The sequence below is a fragment of the Rhinoraja longicauda genome, chromosome 6 (assembly GCF_053455715.1).
Source record: "Rhinoraja longicauda isolate Sanriku21f chromosome 6, sRhiLon1.1, whole genome shotgun sequence".
Lineage (NCBI taxonomy): Eukaryota > Metazoa > Chordata > Chondrichthyes > Rajiformes > Arhynchobatidae > Rhinoraja > Rhinoraja longicauda.
In genome coordinates, this window is record NC_135958.1 from 56,956,223 (window position 1) to 56,973,970 (window position 17,748).

Consider the following 17,748-nt stretch of genomic DNA (forward strand, 5'->3'; position numbering starts at 1 on the left):
AAAGTTCTCAACCCGAAATATCACCCAATCCTTCTCTGCAGAGATGCTGCCTGTCCCACTAAGTTACTCTAGCATTTTGTGTCTATCTTCAGTTTAAACCAGCATCTGCAGTTCCTTCCTACACTATCCATTTACCTGTCTAATTGTTTCTTAAACGTTGCGATAGTCCCTGCCTCAACTACCTCCTCCGGCAGCTCATTCCACATATCCACCACCCATTGTGTAAAAAGGTTACCCCTCAAATTCCTATAAAATCTTTCCCACTTCACCTTAAACCTATGTCCTCTGGTTCTCGATTCCCCTACACTGGGCAAGAGACTCATCCTCCTGCGCTCCAAGGAATAGAGTCCCAGCCTGCTCTACCTCTCCCTATAGCTCAGACCTTCGATTCCGAGTCACACGCTTATAATTCTTCTCTGTGCCCTTTCCAACTTAACAACACCTTTCCTGTGACATGGTGCCCAGAACTGAACACAATACTCTAAATGGGGTCTTATCAACATCTTGTACAGCTGCAACGATAGCTCACAGGTCATGTTTGTCATTGCTTCTCTATCACATCGCAAAGGATTAGTGTGCTTTCTGGGTTTAGCCTTCATGGACCATGGACCCCGTCAGTCCTTTCAGGTTAGGCAGAGGTTCACCTGCACCTCCTCCAACCTCATCTGCTGTATCCGTTACAGGGGGTGGGGAGGGGGGATATGGGAATGGTGTCCGTTAGTGCCAATTGTCCGCTTGGATGTTGGACAAAGGGCCAGTAAGGACACCCGGGGGTCTTACCATCTGCGCCCTCAAGGTGGGCTGTGGGAGGTGTCTCCCAGGGGCACGAAGGCTGAAGGCGGCCGGGCGAGAGAGGGACGGCGGTTTGCTGGACGATCAGGACGGAGGCTGACGGCCCTTTAACGCCAGCTGCAGCTGGGACTTTGAAAATGGCACCAAAACCTGGCGACTCTTGCACATGGACTCAGTGGGCTGTTTCAATGCATTCAGCACTTCATCGGGAATGGTGCTTATGAATGGCAATAATCTTACTGATCTGTACACAAAAACAAATAATTTCACTGTATCTTGGTACACGTGATAATCAAAGGACCATTGATAACCGTTGATAAATATGTACAGTATTAGAAAATCAACCAATAAACATACAATAAACAAGACACACAATAAACAGAAAAGGACACAAAATACATAATACTTTAAACATTGTAAATAAACTTTTAAAAGTTAACAAACTGTAATTTCATTTTGAACTCAGTCCTTTGTTCCTGATATGAACGGATGCCTCTGTTACAACAGGTTTTGTCCGCGATAATCAAGATTCATTATAAAATGGTCCGTAATAACTAGGGTAGACAAGACAAGACAAGACAAGATATAGTGCGGAAACAGGCCCTTCGGCCCACCGAGTACATGGTGACCAGCGATCACCCCATTCATTAGCACTATCCTTCACACAAGGAACGACTTACAATTCATAGAAGCCAATTAACCCACAAACCTGCACCTTTTTGAAGGTAGACACAAAATGCTGGAGTAACTCAGCAGGTCAGGCAGTATCTCTGGAGAGAAGGAATGGGTGACGTTTCGGGTCGAGACCCTTCTTCAGACTTTGTCTTTGACACTTCAGTCATTGGGGTGTGGGAGGAAACCACGCGGTCATAGGGAGAACGTACAAACTCCGGACAGACAGCACTCGTAGTCGAGATATACCCCGGATCTCTGGCGCTGTAAGGCAGCAACTCTACCGCTGCGCTGCTGCACCCTTCCTGAATTTTGTATTCAACACAAAAGTCCAAAATCAGAGATTTATATTATTTCTTTTTAAAACGCAGTTGTATGAAGAGGATTCACTCATCGAAACAGTTGGTCCGGACACAATCCTTTCTCTGTCCTCAGTACAATTACCATCCCATTCTACATTGACATAGTTTAAAACTCCTTCATCACTGACGCATATGTCAGCCGTTTCGCAGCCATCATGTGCCTCCGTCTCTTATCTGTTCAGAATATCTAGACCTTCTAGTTAACTGATGCTTGCGAGGAGAGTGGCCAGACTAACATCATAACACCAGATAGTAACAACAGCTGCACACTGCTGATAATGTCTGTGGACAACACTTGCAGATTGGTGAGAGGAATCATGAAGTAGTGAGGGAGTAGAACATACTGTGATCACAGAGATTTGCTGGAGAGGAAATGGATAAAAAGACAATTTTTAGCAATCTTTTGTCTTCAGAAACATTTAGGTGATGATTTCCTTTACTGGTAAAGGACACAAAGCAGCGAGCCATAGAATCGCAAGGCGTAGAAGCAGGCCCTTCGGCCTAACTTGCCCATGCCGACCAACGTGCAAGGATTTTTTCTTTTCAAAAGGCACAAAGTGCTGGAATAACTCAGGGTCTGGCAGCATCCCAATCCAAAACGTCACCTATGTAATAAAAAGGAACTTCCGATGCTGCTTTATACCAAAAGTGCTGGAGTTACTCGGCGGGTCAGGCAGCATCTCTGGAGAAAATGCACTGGTTTCATTTCGGGTCGGGATCTTTCTTTAGATGCCACCTGTCCATGCTCTCCTGAGATGCTGCCTGACCTGCTGAGATACTCTAGCACCATGTGTCTTTTTCTGTGAACTAGTTTTCTCTTTTCTACATTTCGAGGGTTTAAATGTATTCACTTGAGCTCTGGTGATTCTTTAATGAAGGGACATTGAGTTGTATTAACTGACATGATAAGAGGGGAGAAATAAATGCCAGTCCAGGTGGGCACAAGGGAATGGCAGGGGAAGAAGGTAGAGGGGGAGGATTTCATCTAGTTTACACTACATTGAAATGAGCTGCTTGAATGGAAAACTGTATCGATCGACAGTTCTTGCAAAGATAGGCACAAAATACTGGAGTAACTCAACGGGTCAGGCAGCATCTTTGGAGAAAAGGAATAGGTGACATTTTGGGTCAAGACCCTTCTTGCATCTGAAGAAGGGTCTCGACCCGAAAGGTCACCAATTCCTTTTCTCCAGAGATGCTGCCTGACCTGTTGAGTTACTCCAGCATTTGTGCCGATCTTTGGTATAAAACCAGCATCTGCCGTTCCTTCCTACACGGGTGCCACCTGTTCCTTTTTACTATTACTACTTTTATTAATTATTTAAGTTAGTTAATGTCCTATAGCATAAGTATGTGAATGAATGAATTAATTCATTAATAAGTTTATTGGCCAAGTATGCATATACATGGAATGTGCCTTGTGCTCCGCTCACAAATGACAACACAAACAAACAGTTAACAATTAAGAATAAAGCATAACACATCAAAACAATAAGGCTACATTACGGTCTAAACATGTGGGTGAAAATAAACCAGAGCAAAAAAGAGACTACAGACTTTGGTTATTGAGTAGAACTATCACTCGTGGGAAAAAAAGCTGTTTTTATGTCTGGCTGTGGCTGCTTTGACAGTCCGGAGTCGCCTTCCAGAGGGAAGTGCTTCGAAGAGTTTGTGGCCAGGGTGAGAGGGGTCAGAGATGATCTTGCCCGCTCACTTCCTGGCCCTTGCAGTGTACAGTTCGTCAATGGGGGGAAGGTTGCAGCCAACAACCTTGGTATAGGTAGTTAAGGTGCTGCTTTGGTATTGGGCTTGGTTTTCTTGGTTGAGCGCTTATCCCCTGGTGTTATAACACAAGCATTTTGTACTTTTAAACAGGAATATTACTTTTTGTGACGTTTGTAACTGAGTGCAACATGTGATGCCTTACAATACACTGTCGGTTGTTATGACAAATAGCTCCACAGGGCTTGTGCCTTCTTGCACAAACTTCACAAGGTTGCATGGTCTGCCGAGATATATCTGGAAATTAGCATCAAAGGAGTTGGGGAATTGATTACAAGCAAGATTAATAATGCATTTCCTGCAGTTGGAATGCAAGTCATCAAGCATCAAAAGAGTTGACATCAATCTGTACCGCAACCAGCTGCATCAAAATGAAGAACTTATTGTTTTTTTGCAGATCAAAAAAGACCTTCAGAAGCATGACATTGATGTCTATCCTCAAAAACAATTTGATGAAGATGCAGAAGATCGACTATTAAATGACAAAATTAGAGTGGGTACAATTTGTTACTTCCAACCCCCAAATCTGAAGCGCCCTATTTGTTTATTTAATACAATGTCTTAATTGATGTGGCGTTAATGAAATTAGCTATTTTGTTGAGTTAACCCACAGCTCACATATTGACTTTGTTAAAATGAGCAAAAATAAATTGATGGTTATCAAATGCATTCATTTTTAATAATGTAACCCCCCTTCAACTTGCATTGTTTATTTGGCTAATTTCCACCATTTTAGCACTGAATCTCTGGAGTAACCAGTTTGATTTATACTCATTACTTCTGCTGGCTTGGCAATTGGGTTCAAACACTGACGTCTTAATTTATAAGCAAGTATACAGATTAAATTCCACGTTTTTTGGATTCAAGTTGTACTTGACCAAAAATCCTATTCACTGATTGTGTCCGAGTGATAATTTGCTTTTCTTTTACTGAGAGGGATTGTGAAGTGATGGGTTTGGTTAGATGGCTGATTGGGTCAGAATGACTCGACCCGTACAAATCTTGGTGAGTCAAGGTTTTTAATTGCCTACATTTAATTGTCATCGTGTGGGCTTGAGAAATAGAATATTCTGTTTCGTTTTTTTAGTTTACTTTAGAGATGCAGCACGGAAACAGGTCCTCCGGCCCACCAAGTGTGGAGCAGCGACCAGCGATCCCTATACACGATGACTATCCCACAGACTAGGGACAATTTCCAATTAACCGACAAACCTGTACGTCTTGGGAGAGTGGGAGGAGACCGGAGCACCCAGGGAAAACCCACAGGGCCACGGGGAGATCGTACAAACTCCGTACAGACAGCGCCCGTAGTCAGATTGAACCGGTTCTCTGGCGCTGTAAGGCAGCAACTCTACCGCTGCTCCACCGTGCCGTACTAAATGTACATGCACTTGCATCAAGCGCATGTATGACAGAAATCCAAAGTGGTTCACAACAAAATAAAAGAGGACACATCCAGCAGAGAAAATCACCCAAGATTAGCCATGGTCAACCAACTGGTCACATCATCCCAATCTCAAGCATGACAAGATGAAAAATAAAAAGGCTTAAAATTAGTGTTCAACAACAAATCATCTCCTCTTCTCAATGAATGTTCGGTGAAAACCCCCTTTTTAAAATGTATTGTCTGGGGTCCAATTTATTTGAAGTCATCAGATTGGCTGCACAGCTAATAACAACCCTGTTAAACATTACATAGACCACTAAAGAGAAGAATGTGTTATAACATTAATCGGTTATAACATTTTTTAATCCCTTCTATTATAGGAAATGTAATGCCTGTCAAAAGACATCTACAGAAAGTAGTGCAGGAAGGAACTGTAGGTGTGGGTCTACTTCGAAGTTAGACACAATGTGCTGGAGTAACTCAATGGGTAAGGCAGCATCTCTGGAGAAAAGGGATGGATGACATTTCGGATCAGAACCTGAGGTCTGAAGAAGGACCTTTTTCCCCAGAGATGTTGCCTGACCCACTGAGTTACGTTTCAGCACATTGTGTCTATCTTCTACTAAAAGTAGTTCAGGATAACTAGAGGGGAGAGAGGGGTAAAGTTTAAAGGAGATGTGTGGGGCAAGGTTTTTATTCGCACACAGGGTGGCAGGTGCCTGAAACTCATAGCTATGGGGGTTGGTGGAGGTAGATGCGATTGTAGTGTTTAAGAGCCTTTTAGATAAGTATGTGGTAATGCAGGGAATGGAAGGATATGGATCACGTGCAGATGATATTAGTTTATCATAGCATCGTGTTAGGCTCAGACATTATGGGCTGAATGGCCTGTTCCTGTGCTGTTGTATAAGTTGAACGTGTCTTGACATTTCTCATGCCACGGTCCACATCAGGTCTGAGTTAAGTAGTGAGGAGATGGAATGAGCTGCCAGAGGAGGTTGTTAAGGCAGATACTATAACAACATTTAAAATACACTTGGATGGGTACTTAGAAAGATTTAGAGGGATATGGGCCAAAAACGGGCAAATGGGACTAGCTTAGATGGGGCAATTTGAGCGGCATGGACAAGTTAGGCTGTGGTGCCAGCTTCCATGCTGTCTGACTCAATGACCTAAGCTGAAAATATATTGAAATGATAGTTGATAAGGATTGATAGAGCAGAGCAAGAAGAACAGAAACAAAAATAACTTGAGCCACTTTTGCAATCAGTGAGCCAACTGCTGCTGACATAATACAGATATGTTATGAAATGGACTATATTTTGAGAAAGAAAGTAAAGTCGCCTTTATACGGAAAGTGTCCTTGGTTTCACATATTATGTTCATGTTATGCAGGAGATGGTGCCTTTTGCTGTGGTGGGCAGTAACCTGGAATACCAGGTAAATGGACGGAGAATCCTCGGCCGGAAGACAAAATGGGGGACGATTGAAGGTAATTTCATAAGAGATCTCCTGGTTACCAAATATTTCAGCTCCCCTTCCCATTTCCATGCTGACCTTTCTGTCCTGGGCCGCCTCCACTGTCAGAGTGAGGCCAAATGCAAATTGGAGGAACAGCACCTCATATTTCGCTTGGGCAGCTTACAGCCCAGTAGTACGAACATTGATTTCCCTAATTTCAAGTAACCTCTGCATTCCCTCTCTTTCACCCCCTCCGCCACCCTGTCATCCTGCCAGTTCCACTGTTTGCATCCATATATCCCTTCGTTATCACCTCTTCCGCAGCCAACAATGGACCATTGTGGGCTCCACCTTTCCTTGGTCATCGTTGCCGGCTCTGATTTGTTCTGCACCTTTTCATACCTCTAATTTCCCTCTCCCCGACTCTCAGTCTGAATTAGGGTTTTAACGCGAAACGTCACCTATTCTTTTTCTGCGGAGATGCTGCCTGACCTGCTGAGTCACTCCAGCATTTTGTGGCTATCTTTGGTATAAACCAGCAAATTCCTTTTTATTACTACTACTCATACCTTTGCTGTCAGTCTGTGTGCTTTAAATCCATATTTAAGCATTCATCTAATTCACCTTTAAAGTAATTTGGGGTTGTTTCTTCAACAAATTTGTGACGGCTTATTCCATGATGCAAGACTATCTTCTAGACGGCACAGAGACGTACAGACTGCAGATGCTGGAATGTTTAGCAGGAAACAAAGTGCTGAAGGAACTCACCGGGTCAGGCAGCATCTGTGGAAGGAAGGCAGACGACGTTTCTGGTTGGGACCCTTCCTGTTCAACTGCTGCTGCTGTCCATCAACCCTACCTCCATAACCGTATCTTGATCCCAGGCACCAACGAATGGCCTGTAATGCTCACGTGCTTCCTTCCATCCACACTCTCCCTGATTCCCCATACCCCAGGCCTAGTCTGAAGAAGGGTCCCAACCCGAAACATCACCTGTCCATATTGTCCCAGACCTGCAGCGTTACTCCAACACTTTGTGTCCTTTTGTGTATTAACCAGCATCTGCAGTTCTTTGCTTCTACGTAATGCAGGCCTGTATGTGATGAACTCTTGGCATCAAGAAAAGCATGTCCAAGGGCACGTGATAAGACCCTGGCAATTGAGAGGATCTAATAGGGTGGCACAGCGACTTAGCGGTAGAGTTGAGAGGATCTAATAGGGTGGCACAGTGACTCGGCAGTAGAGTTGCTGCCTTACAGCACTACATATCCGGGTTCGATTCTGACTAATGGTGCCGTCTGTATGGAAGTCGTGCGTTCTCCCCGTGACCGCATGGCTTTACCAGCTGCGTCATTGTGCCACCCTGTACTTTGATAGCTTTGGGGTAAATAGTACATTTTACAGCCAATTAATTACCTGTGTTAAACTTGTACAGTTGCAGTAAGGCATCAGCACAGCACACACTCTTGCACTGAAAACGCCGTCTGTTTGCTTTGCTAAATAACTGCACGCTACTGTTCGGTCTTTCATGTGCCGGCCTGATGGGTTTCAGGTGAATTTTGCTGGAAATTCTACCCAATCAACTTGCTGGAATCCAAATGTCTTAGGACAAGAAACATTGTGCAGTGGTAGAGTCGCTGCATTACAGCGCCAGAAACCCATGTTCTATCCTGACCATGGGTGCTGTCTTACGGTGTTTGAATGTTCTCCCTGTGACCGTGTTGGTTTTCTCCGGGTGCTCCGGTTTCCTCACACACTCCAAAGATGTACAGGTTTGTAGGTTAATTGATTTAGGTGAAAATTGTAAATTGTCCCTGGTGTGTAGGGTAGTGCTCGTGCACAAGGATCATTGGTCGGCACGGACTCAGTGGGCCGAAGGGCCTATTTCTGCACTGTATCTCTAAACTAAACTAATGACCAAAAGATTATTGACATACCATTGCTGCATCGTTCTAAAGCACCCTGATTATTCTGTATAATCAACCCTAAGCTACGACTGTCAAAATCTCTCCTGTCGTGTTTAATTGATCATACTTTGCTTAATTCAATTTATCTTTTTCACTCCAAGCTGTCTTTGTGTACATTGTTAATATGAGAATCTATTATTGGTGTGATATAGTCATAGAGTAATACAGCACGGAAACAGGTCCTTCAGCCCAGCTGGCTCATAATGACCAAGGCGCCTATCTACACTAGTCTCAGCTACCCACATTTGACCCATTTGACCCATTTCCCTCGAAACCTTTCCTGTCCAAATGTCCTTTAAATGTTGTTATAAGAGAAAGTGCAGATTTGTTTTAAAGTGCAATGGACATAAGGAGGTAGGCTGGGAGATCAGAACTACAGCTAAGTTTACAAAAGGACAGATCAGCGGTCTGATAACAGCAGCAAAGTAGCTCTTCCTGAACTAATCACGGTGGGGGGGGGGGGGGGGAACGCTGTTTATGATGATCACTTATTAAAGGGAAAACAACTTGATTTTTTTACAAATTTCAAAATCATAGCATTTACCAAGTCTCAACCATTTCATAAACTTCATTATGCAGGCAATGTTGAGACTGTTGGCTTTGTGCAGTTCAATGCAATGTTGTTATTTATTAAAAAATCACTTCAGTAGATGTCCCTGTGCCAACTGCTTCCATTGAAGTGCCTTTGGACAGGTGAGTGGTGTCTGGAGTGTTTCCACTTCACACAATATTACTCACACTCTGGGATTCAGTTCGCCCACTGAGGTTTTGCCAATTGGAAGGCAAGAACTTCTTGGTTAGAGAAGCTTGGATTTGAAAGAAGCCCTTCATGATATTCGTGCATCCCAAGGGACGATTACAACCAACAAAATATTTCATGAAAGATAGCTACTGTTATAGAGCAGGAGGTACAATAGCGATTGTGTGCACCGCAAACAGAAAGGTAAAGGCAACCAGATTATTATTAGAATTACTACAGACTATAGAAATACAGCATGAAAACAGGCCCTTTAGCCCACCGAGCCCGGGCCGACCAGCGATCGCCCTGTACATTGGCACTATCCCGCACGCACTAGGGACAATTTGCAATCTTACTAAAGCCAATTAACCTGCAACCGGATCGAACTCAGGTCCCTGGCGCTGGAAGGCAACAGTTCTACCTCTGCGCCACTGTGCTGGCTGTTGATTTAGGATCAAATGATTGACTAGGACATGGAATAATTCCCTCCATTCCTTTACGATGGAATCATGTAATCTTTTGGCTAAAGGAGTAGACAGTGCCTCAGTTTATTATTCTGTTTAAAATATGATGGCCCAGATAGTGCAACTCTCTGTTAGTACTGTACCAGATTATCACCTTTGGTTTGTGTGCTCAAATCTCATGTGGGACTTGAATTCATGACCTTCTGACTCTGAAGCAAGTAAATAACTGCTGAGGGTTGGTAGGGGCCATTCAAGCCATTGTATTTTCAATTGGCTTCATTTGGAGATCTTGTGGCATTGTTAAAACACCCATTAAAATAAGGAAAGAAACAAAGAATGTGTTTAGTTTTTAGAGATACAGCGTGAAAACAGGCCCTTCAGCCCACCAGGTCCACGCCCTTCAGCCCACCATGACCATCATCATCTGTTCACCCTAGTTTCATGTTATCCCACTTTCTGGTTCTGGTTCTGGTTTCGCATCCACTCCCCGCACATTCAGGGCAATTTCACATGGGCCAAATAACGTACAAACCCGCACCTCTTTGGGATGTGGGAGGAAGATGGTGCACCCAGAGGAAACCCACGTGGCCACTGGGAGAATGTGCAAACTCCACATAGGCAGCACCTGCAGTCGGGATCGAACCGGGGTCACTGGTGCTGTGAGGCAGCAGCTTTACCAGCTGCGTCACAGTGCCGCCCTGAACTTTCATAGCTTTGGGGTAAATTAGTACATTTTACAGCCAATTAATTATCTGTGTTAAATTCAACCAGTGACCTGTACAGTTGCAGTCAGGCATCACCACAGCACACACTCTTGCACTGAAAACACAGTCTGTTTGCTTTGCTAAATATCTGCACGCTACTGTTCTGTCTTCCATGTGCCGACCTGATGGGTTTTAGGTTAATGTTGCTGGTTGAACCCAATCAACTTGCTGGAATCCAAATGTCTTAGGACAAGAAAGGGCAAGTCTTGGTGCAGCGGTAGAGTCGCTGCATTACAGCGCCAGAAACCCATGTTCCATCCTGACTACAGATTCTATCTAATGGAGTTTGTACGTTCTTCCTGTGACCATGTGGGTTTTCTCCGGGTGCTCCGATTTCCTCCCACATTCCAAAGACGTACAGGTTTGTAGGTTAATTGGCTTCAATAAAAACTGTAAATTGTCCCTAGTGTGTAGGATAGTGCTAGTGTACGGGGCGATCACTGGTCATCACGGGCTCGGTGGGCCGAAGGGCCTGTTTCCTCGCTGTATCTCTAAAGTCTAAAAGTCTAAAGGATAGACACAAAACTCTGCAGTAACTCAGTGGGTCAGCCAGCATCCCTGGAGAACAAGGAGAGGTGACATTTCGGGTCGGGATCCAACCAGAAAAGCCCCTTATCCATGTTCTCCAGGGATGCTGCCTGACCCGCTGAATTACTCCAGCATTTTGTACCTTGACCAGCTGAGCTACTCCAGTAGTTTGTGTCTTTCCTTGGTAAACCAGCATCCCCAGTTCCTTGTTTCCACAAGCTATCTAAGCGCAGGTTCACCGTCCTCATTCTAAACAATGCCGCTGCAAATGATATCTCTTCTCATGCAAGTAGCAGAGAATTATGTTCAAATCCAATATAAATTTAATGTATTGCCAAAACACTGCAGGTGAAAAGATTTTGTTTTTTCTTTTCCGAAATTCCTTGAATTTCTGCTTGCCATCACCAGAGAGTGGAAAGGGAGGAATGAATAATCTCTGTAGAATGTCCTCCCTGAACTGTTCTCCCTGTGGACAGAGTCTAATGATCCCTTCTTGGAGAAAAACCAACAGCAGTCTGTTTATTCTCCACTCCGCATCACAATCTGCACATAATTGGAAGAAAGGTGCTGAAAGGCATCTCTCGCCACTGTGAACACCACGTCATTTTACACACTGTTATTCCTGTGTTATTAAAATATCTGAGTTATTCTACATAGTTGCAATCCTTGAATTCTTGCTTTTTCTTTTCTCTCTTTAGTTTTCATAAATTCAGGTTCGTAAGTTATCGGAGCAGAATTTGGCCATTCGGCCCATCAAGTCCACTGCGGCATTCAATCTTGGCTGATCTATCTTTCCTTCTCATCCCCATTCTCCTGCCTTCTCCCCATAACCCCTGACACCCTTACTAATCAAGAACCTGTCAATCCCCACTTTAAAAATACGCAATGACTTGGCCTCCTCTGCCATCTGTGGCATTTAATCCCACAGATTCGCCACCCTCTGGCTAAATAAATTCTTCCTCATCTCCTATCTAAAGGACTGTCCTTTCATTCTCAGGATGTGTCCTCTGGTCCAAGACTCTCCCACTAGTGGAAACATCCCATCCACATCCAATCTATCCGGACCTTTTACTATATTATTAATCAATCCAGCAACAAAAAAAAAAGCTTGTTAAAATAGTCTTTCAGTTTAGTGTCGACACAACCCAGTGCAGATGCTGGTTTACCAAATAAAAGAGTTGAAGTAACTTAGCGGGTCAAAACATGGATAGGTGATGGGTCGGGACCGTTCTCGACTGTCTATGCTCTCCAGAGATGCTGCTTAACCCGCCGAGTTGCAATTGTGTCTCAGTTTATTGCATTTGTGGGCGTTTGTTGTGCCGACGAGATTCACTGCCATACTTGCTGCTGCAACAGCAGCATTGCGATATTCTGAGGTTGAATAAATCAAAGCATGAAGTTTTCAAATTGCAAAGTTTCATTAAAGGGCCTGTCCCACTTAGGTGATTTTAAAGGGACTGCCGGCGACTAGGCTGTCGCCGACAGTTCGCCGGGGTGTCACGGGCATGATCGTGAGGAGTCTTCCAAAAATCGTAGTGGATCTCGGCGCGTCGCTGAGAAATCATCCGGTTTGAAATTTCTCGGCGACAGCTGGCTTGTCGCCAGGTATCGTTGCTTATTGCGGTCGCTGTCGCATGCTGTCCCCAGGTTTGATAGGTTCTCTTAGATGCAGTTAGAAGCACATAATATTAAAATTAGTAAAGTCATTTCCAAATACCATAAAATGCTTGTGTTTAACCAATTTATTTACCGTCAGGACATTTGACAGGTAGATTGGAGGCGACAGTTTGACGGTCAGGTAAGCGTGGGAATTTTCACGATGTTTATGGCCATCAGCCATTACATTTAAAGTGGGCTCCCAACCCAGATATGCAACCCAGAAACCAGATATGCATCTCCCGTACATTTTCAAAGAATGTCCACACACTTTTCACAAAAATCCACTTAACCGCTTTAAAAAAATTTTTTTTTAATACTCCTATTAGTAAACTGGAAGTAAATCCAGTTTATGCCTTGTTACAGTGAAGCTTGGTTTTTAAGTAACCCATACAAGATGTTATAGTTCAAAACTCTCAAGTACTTACCGACTTGTCAGTGATTTCAGCGACAATTAGGACGCCGGAGAAGCATTGACAGGGTGGGAATTTCACGATGTTTCCGAAGACGGTGTAATCTCGACCTGACTCGGCATTGTCGTGGTCATTGTCGTAGGGAAAAGAAAATTTTGGCGATCTGCTACGACTTTGACAGTCGCCAAAAAAATGGCCTAAGTGGGACAGGCCCTTTAGTCCAGTGAACAGTTCGTTGAATAACTCGTATCGATAATCATGATGAATGGTGCATGAATACACCATGGTAATGATGTTGCATTTTCTTCTGTACCTGTCTGATTATGTGTGCCCATATTAGAGTTCCTCAATTGGGAATATTTGACTTGGAAAGCTTCACTCTGCTCCCATTGATGCTTCATCTGTCTTCGCTTTATGAAAATGATTGAAGGTGTAACCTAAGGTTCAGACAACGATTGATGAATCTTTGTTCGGTAGATGCACTTGAGCAGTTAATTAATTTAGCCATCAATTAATCGGGGCGGCGCAGTGGTAGAGTTGCTGCCTCACAGCATCAGAGACCAGGGTTCAATCCTGACTGTGGGTTTTGTCTGTACGGAGTTTGTACGTTCTCCCTGTGACTGCGTGGGTTTACTCCGGGTGCTCTGGTTTCCTCCCACACTCCAAAGACGTACAGGTTTGTAGGTTAATTGGGTTTGGTAAAATTGTAAAATAGTTCCGAGTGTGTAGGATTGTGCTGGCGTACAAGGTGATCTCTCGTTGGCACGGACTCGGTGTGCCGAAGGGCCTGTTTCTGCACTGTATCTCTAAAGTCTAAAAATCTCATACTGGTAATGTTATACAAATGGCCGGTATCTGATATCTGATATTTTTCCAATCCCTTCTATCCTAACTGCTAACAAAGAAAAATGTAACGTAGAACAGTACAGTCCAGCACAGCAACAGGTCCTTCTGCCCACTGTGTCCATGCAGAACATGATGTCAAGTTAAACTAATCTCCTCTGCCTGCATGTCATCCCTAGCTCCACATTCCCTGCATTTCCATCACTGTACTGTTCTATGTTCTATGCTTTTAATGCTGAAATAGGTCATGTTGTATGAAATGCCTCACAGTAAATCTCATTGTACATTTTTCTTACAGTGGAAAGTACGTCTCACTGCGAATTTGCCTATTTGCGTGATCTGCTGATAAGGTTGGTTGGAAATGGATTCTTTGCATGGAAAATAACTAGTTGTGAAATAAAATGCATGCTAGTTCCAATGAAGTAATTGGATGTAAAGTGATAGTTTTCTTTTCACCAGAGAAATATCAGTGCAGCATTGTCAATGAACTCCATTCAATGTAATTTCTAACTTGCGATGAAACCAGGTTTATCTGTCTGGAGCAATCGTCCCCTCTTCAGCTCAAAATAAAAACCTTCCTGCAAAGTTGGCCACAGAGTAGTGAGAAGCACAATATCTGGACCAGGGTGAATAGAAAAAGAAACAGGATACCTCTTTAACCGGTAACATATAAGAATTGCACAAGAATTATAATGGAGGAGATGAATTAAAGTCATTGCATTAAATATATAATTAGGGATGAAAAGCAAATGTGTATTAAGAAAGTTCTAATGCTAGTTCAAAAGATATAAAAAAATGTAAAAATAGTTCTCCCAATCATTTAAGAACTGCTGTAAAAAAAATATATACGTCAGGGAGGTTGTTTGGCACTAATTATCACATCATTAAAAAGCAATATGCTCCGAATTATGTGTCCCAAATATTTGTTTGCATCTTAGTTTAGTTTACTTTATTGTCACATGTACTGAGGTACAATGAAAAGCTTTTTGTTGCGTGCTAACCCATCAATGTAAAGACTATACACGATTACAATCTAGCCGTTCACAGTGTACATATCTGTTGAAAAGAGTGGAGCGATTGTACTGAGTAATTGCAGATCCACTTACGGGACCAGCACGCAGAGATTTGCCTGGCTTGGGTGCCCTCTTAGGCACCTTGAGGTGTAGAAGTACAGCTACATGACAAACAATAGCAAGCTTGTCATTGGTATCTTGTTTTTACAGATAATAGCAGAGTGGCCCAACTTGGCATTTCAATCGTTAACCATTGAAGTTGTGCACAAATAACTCTGTACAATTAGCCTTGCCTTAATTCTGAAAGAATGCAAAATATCATCATGATGTTAACTGAAACAGCTTACAATAACACTTTCCGATAGAGAACGGTCTGTACTCAACACCTTTGTTCCTTCCTTCCCCCGTGATTTCTGGGTCCGCCACATTGACATCAACCATCTTACTTTTTCCACTCCCCTTACCTACTCTAACCTCACCCCCCTCTGAGCGTACAGGCCTCCGCTCACCCTGCAGCAACCCCCCGACATTATCATCAAACGAGGGAGGTTCCGTGGTAGTTTGGCGAGCTGACCTCTGACGGGATGAGCCAGGCGTCAGCTCTCGGACACCTCCTCCTACTTACCCCTGGAACATGACCCCCCAGATGAGCACCAAGCCATCGTCTGGCAGTCTGTAGACTTGTTAGTACCTTTTTTTCATGTCTCTAGTTCCCCTTTCCCCTGACTCTCAGTCTGAAGAAGAGTCTCAACCTGAAAAGTCACCTATTCCTTTTCTAAAGAGATGCTGTGTCAGCCCGCTGAGTTACTCCAGCATTTCGTGTCTTTCTTCGGTGTAAACCAGCATCTGCAGTTCCTTCCTACACTTCCTACGCAATAATCTACACTGGTCATAATGCCCCATTTCATAATCTGATTGTAATTCTCTTCTTAATATCCCTCAGGACTCACATGCAGAATCTCAAGGATGTCACCAACACCATTCACTATGAGGCATACAGAGTACGGCGACTGAGTGAGGGGAATGGGTGTTCCAATGGAGTGGCAGAGAAGGATTTGAACAGCAACATGTAAAACGTGTTTGGCTTTTCCTACAGGCTGCTGAATCTATTTGACCAGCTAACATTAAAAAGTATGTGGTAGTGTATTGGCACTGCTTGTCTTAAGATTATTTATTCCACACTGGGCACTTCTGTTCACAAAAAAAAAAAAGAACTGTTAACACATCACAAAACTAAGTATTGCTTTCTTGCTATATTTTTGTATTGTTGACGTTCGTGAATGTCCTTTAAAATGAGACCAAAGGGGTTGTTATTAAGAAATATTTAGCAGGAAACCGCAAAAGTGACTTTTGTGTCCGAGATTTTATTTTATAATAATGAAGCTAAATTGTTCTGGGGGAAAACAAAACGTAAAAGCGAAACTGCGAGCAGAATGCTTGTTGTGTCAATTTGTGAACAGAATGCTTTGTGGATTAAAAATTGCTTTTAATACTATTGCAGTGCTAAAGCTAATTAAGTGTTTTACAGAACAAAAAAAAAATAAGAATGTAATTGGCTTAATTATTACTGCTCTATTTATTTTCAATATATTACTAGCATGTTTCAGTATATCAAAACACAGCCAACTGACCTGTATTCAAGAAAATCCTCAAACTGTCTTTCTTCCTTGACTGCTTTCATTGGTGTTGAAAGTTAGCACAAAATGGAAACTCGAACAATTGTGAAATAAAGTGGAACCTGTTGTAAAAAGACAAGCTTTTTAGCGATGTAAACAATATTAAGCAACGGGTAGAAAGAATACTTCTTTGCCAAAAATTGTACTACTCACTGAAAGATATAAAGAGTTTTGTTTCATTAAAACAAGGCACTTCTTAGATTTTTATCCATCTGAGAAAAGTGTAAAAGGAATGTCACATTAGATGCTCAGTACTTTGAAAATGTAATTAATAATATTGAAAATTGAAGCTTATCTTTTGTCTTTCATTGTCTGACCTTTGATGTGCATTTTTGGGGGTTACATTGTCAAATTAGACTTTTTGTATAAAATAAAAATGCGTGTTTGATATATATTTCCTAAAATAAACATTGCAAATTTAATGTTCTTAAAGCCTATTGTTTTTTGACTTTGCTGATTTTAACTGTTCAATTTCAATGTTAAAGAAAGGATTTTAGGTGGTGGGGTAATGGCTTTAATTTTGCTCTTTGGTTAGTGAATTTAATTTGCTCTGGTTGTTTAGTTTTGGAGACGTGGCATGGAAACAGGCCTTTTGGCCCACCAAGTCCACGCCGACCATCGCTAGTTGTCTGTTATCCCACTTTCCCATTAGCACCAGGGGCAATTAACAGAAGCCAAATAACCTACAAACTTATACGTCTTTGGGATGTGGGAGGAAACCCACACGGTCACAGGGAAAAAAAAAAACTATGTACAGACATCACCCGAGGTCAGGATCGAACCTGGGTGTCTGGTGCCGTGAGGCAGTGACTCTGCCAGCTGTGAAACTGTGCCACCCTAAAGAAAGTTGTTTCAAAAGTGGTAAAGAAATTTTGCTTGGGCAGTTTACACCCCAGCGGTATAAACATTGACTTCCCTAACTTCAAGTAACCCTACATTTTCCTTGACCTTCATCCTCTTTGTCCAGTTTTCACACCGTACACTTCCTTATCTTTGTATCTCCCTCTCCACTGACAGCAGTCTGAAGAAGGGTCTCGACCCGAAATGTCCCCCATTCCTTCTTTCCAGGGATGCTGCCTGTCCCGCTGAGTTACTCCAGCATTTTGTGTCTATCTTTGGTTTAAACCAGCGTCTGCAGTTCCTTCCTACACTAAAGAAAGTGTTCTGAATAGCGGCTGTGTGAATAGGTTTGTCATGCTAGATTGTGTCAGAGAACATTTTATTGCTAA

At 42.9% G+C, this 17,748-nt stretch overlaps 1 protein-coding gene across 4 annotated transcripts in view; it reads left to right on the plus strand.

Annotated features, from left to right (window-relative positions):
* Positions 1-16,921, plus strand: part of septin9a (septin 9a) — a 274,894-nt gene extending 257,973 nt beyond the window's left edge. For all 4 annotated transcript variants that reach the window (XM_078401016.1, XM_078401018.1, XM_078401017.1 and 1 more), the window contains 4 exons: positions 4,006-4,101; positions 6,391-6,487; positions 14,129-14,180; positions 15,787-16,921. In XM_078401016.1, the coding sequence (XP_078257142.1) occupies positions 4,006-4,101; positions 6,391-6,487; positions 14,129-14,180; positions 15,787-15,916 (375 nt within the window). In that variant the 3' untranslated portion in view covers positions 15,917-16,921. The remainder of the gene's footprint in view (positions 1-4,005; positions 4,102-6,390; positions 6,488-14,128; positions 14,181-15,786) is intronic.
* Positions 16,922-17,748: the final 827 nt, after the last annotated feature.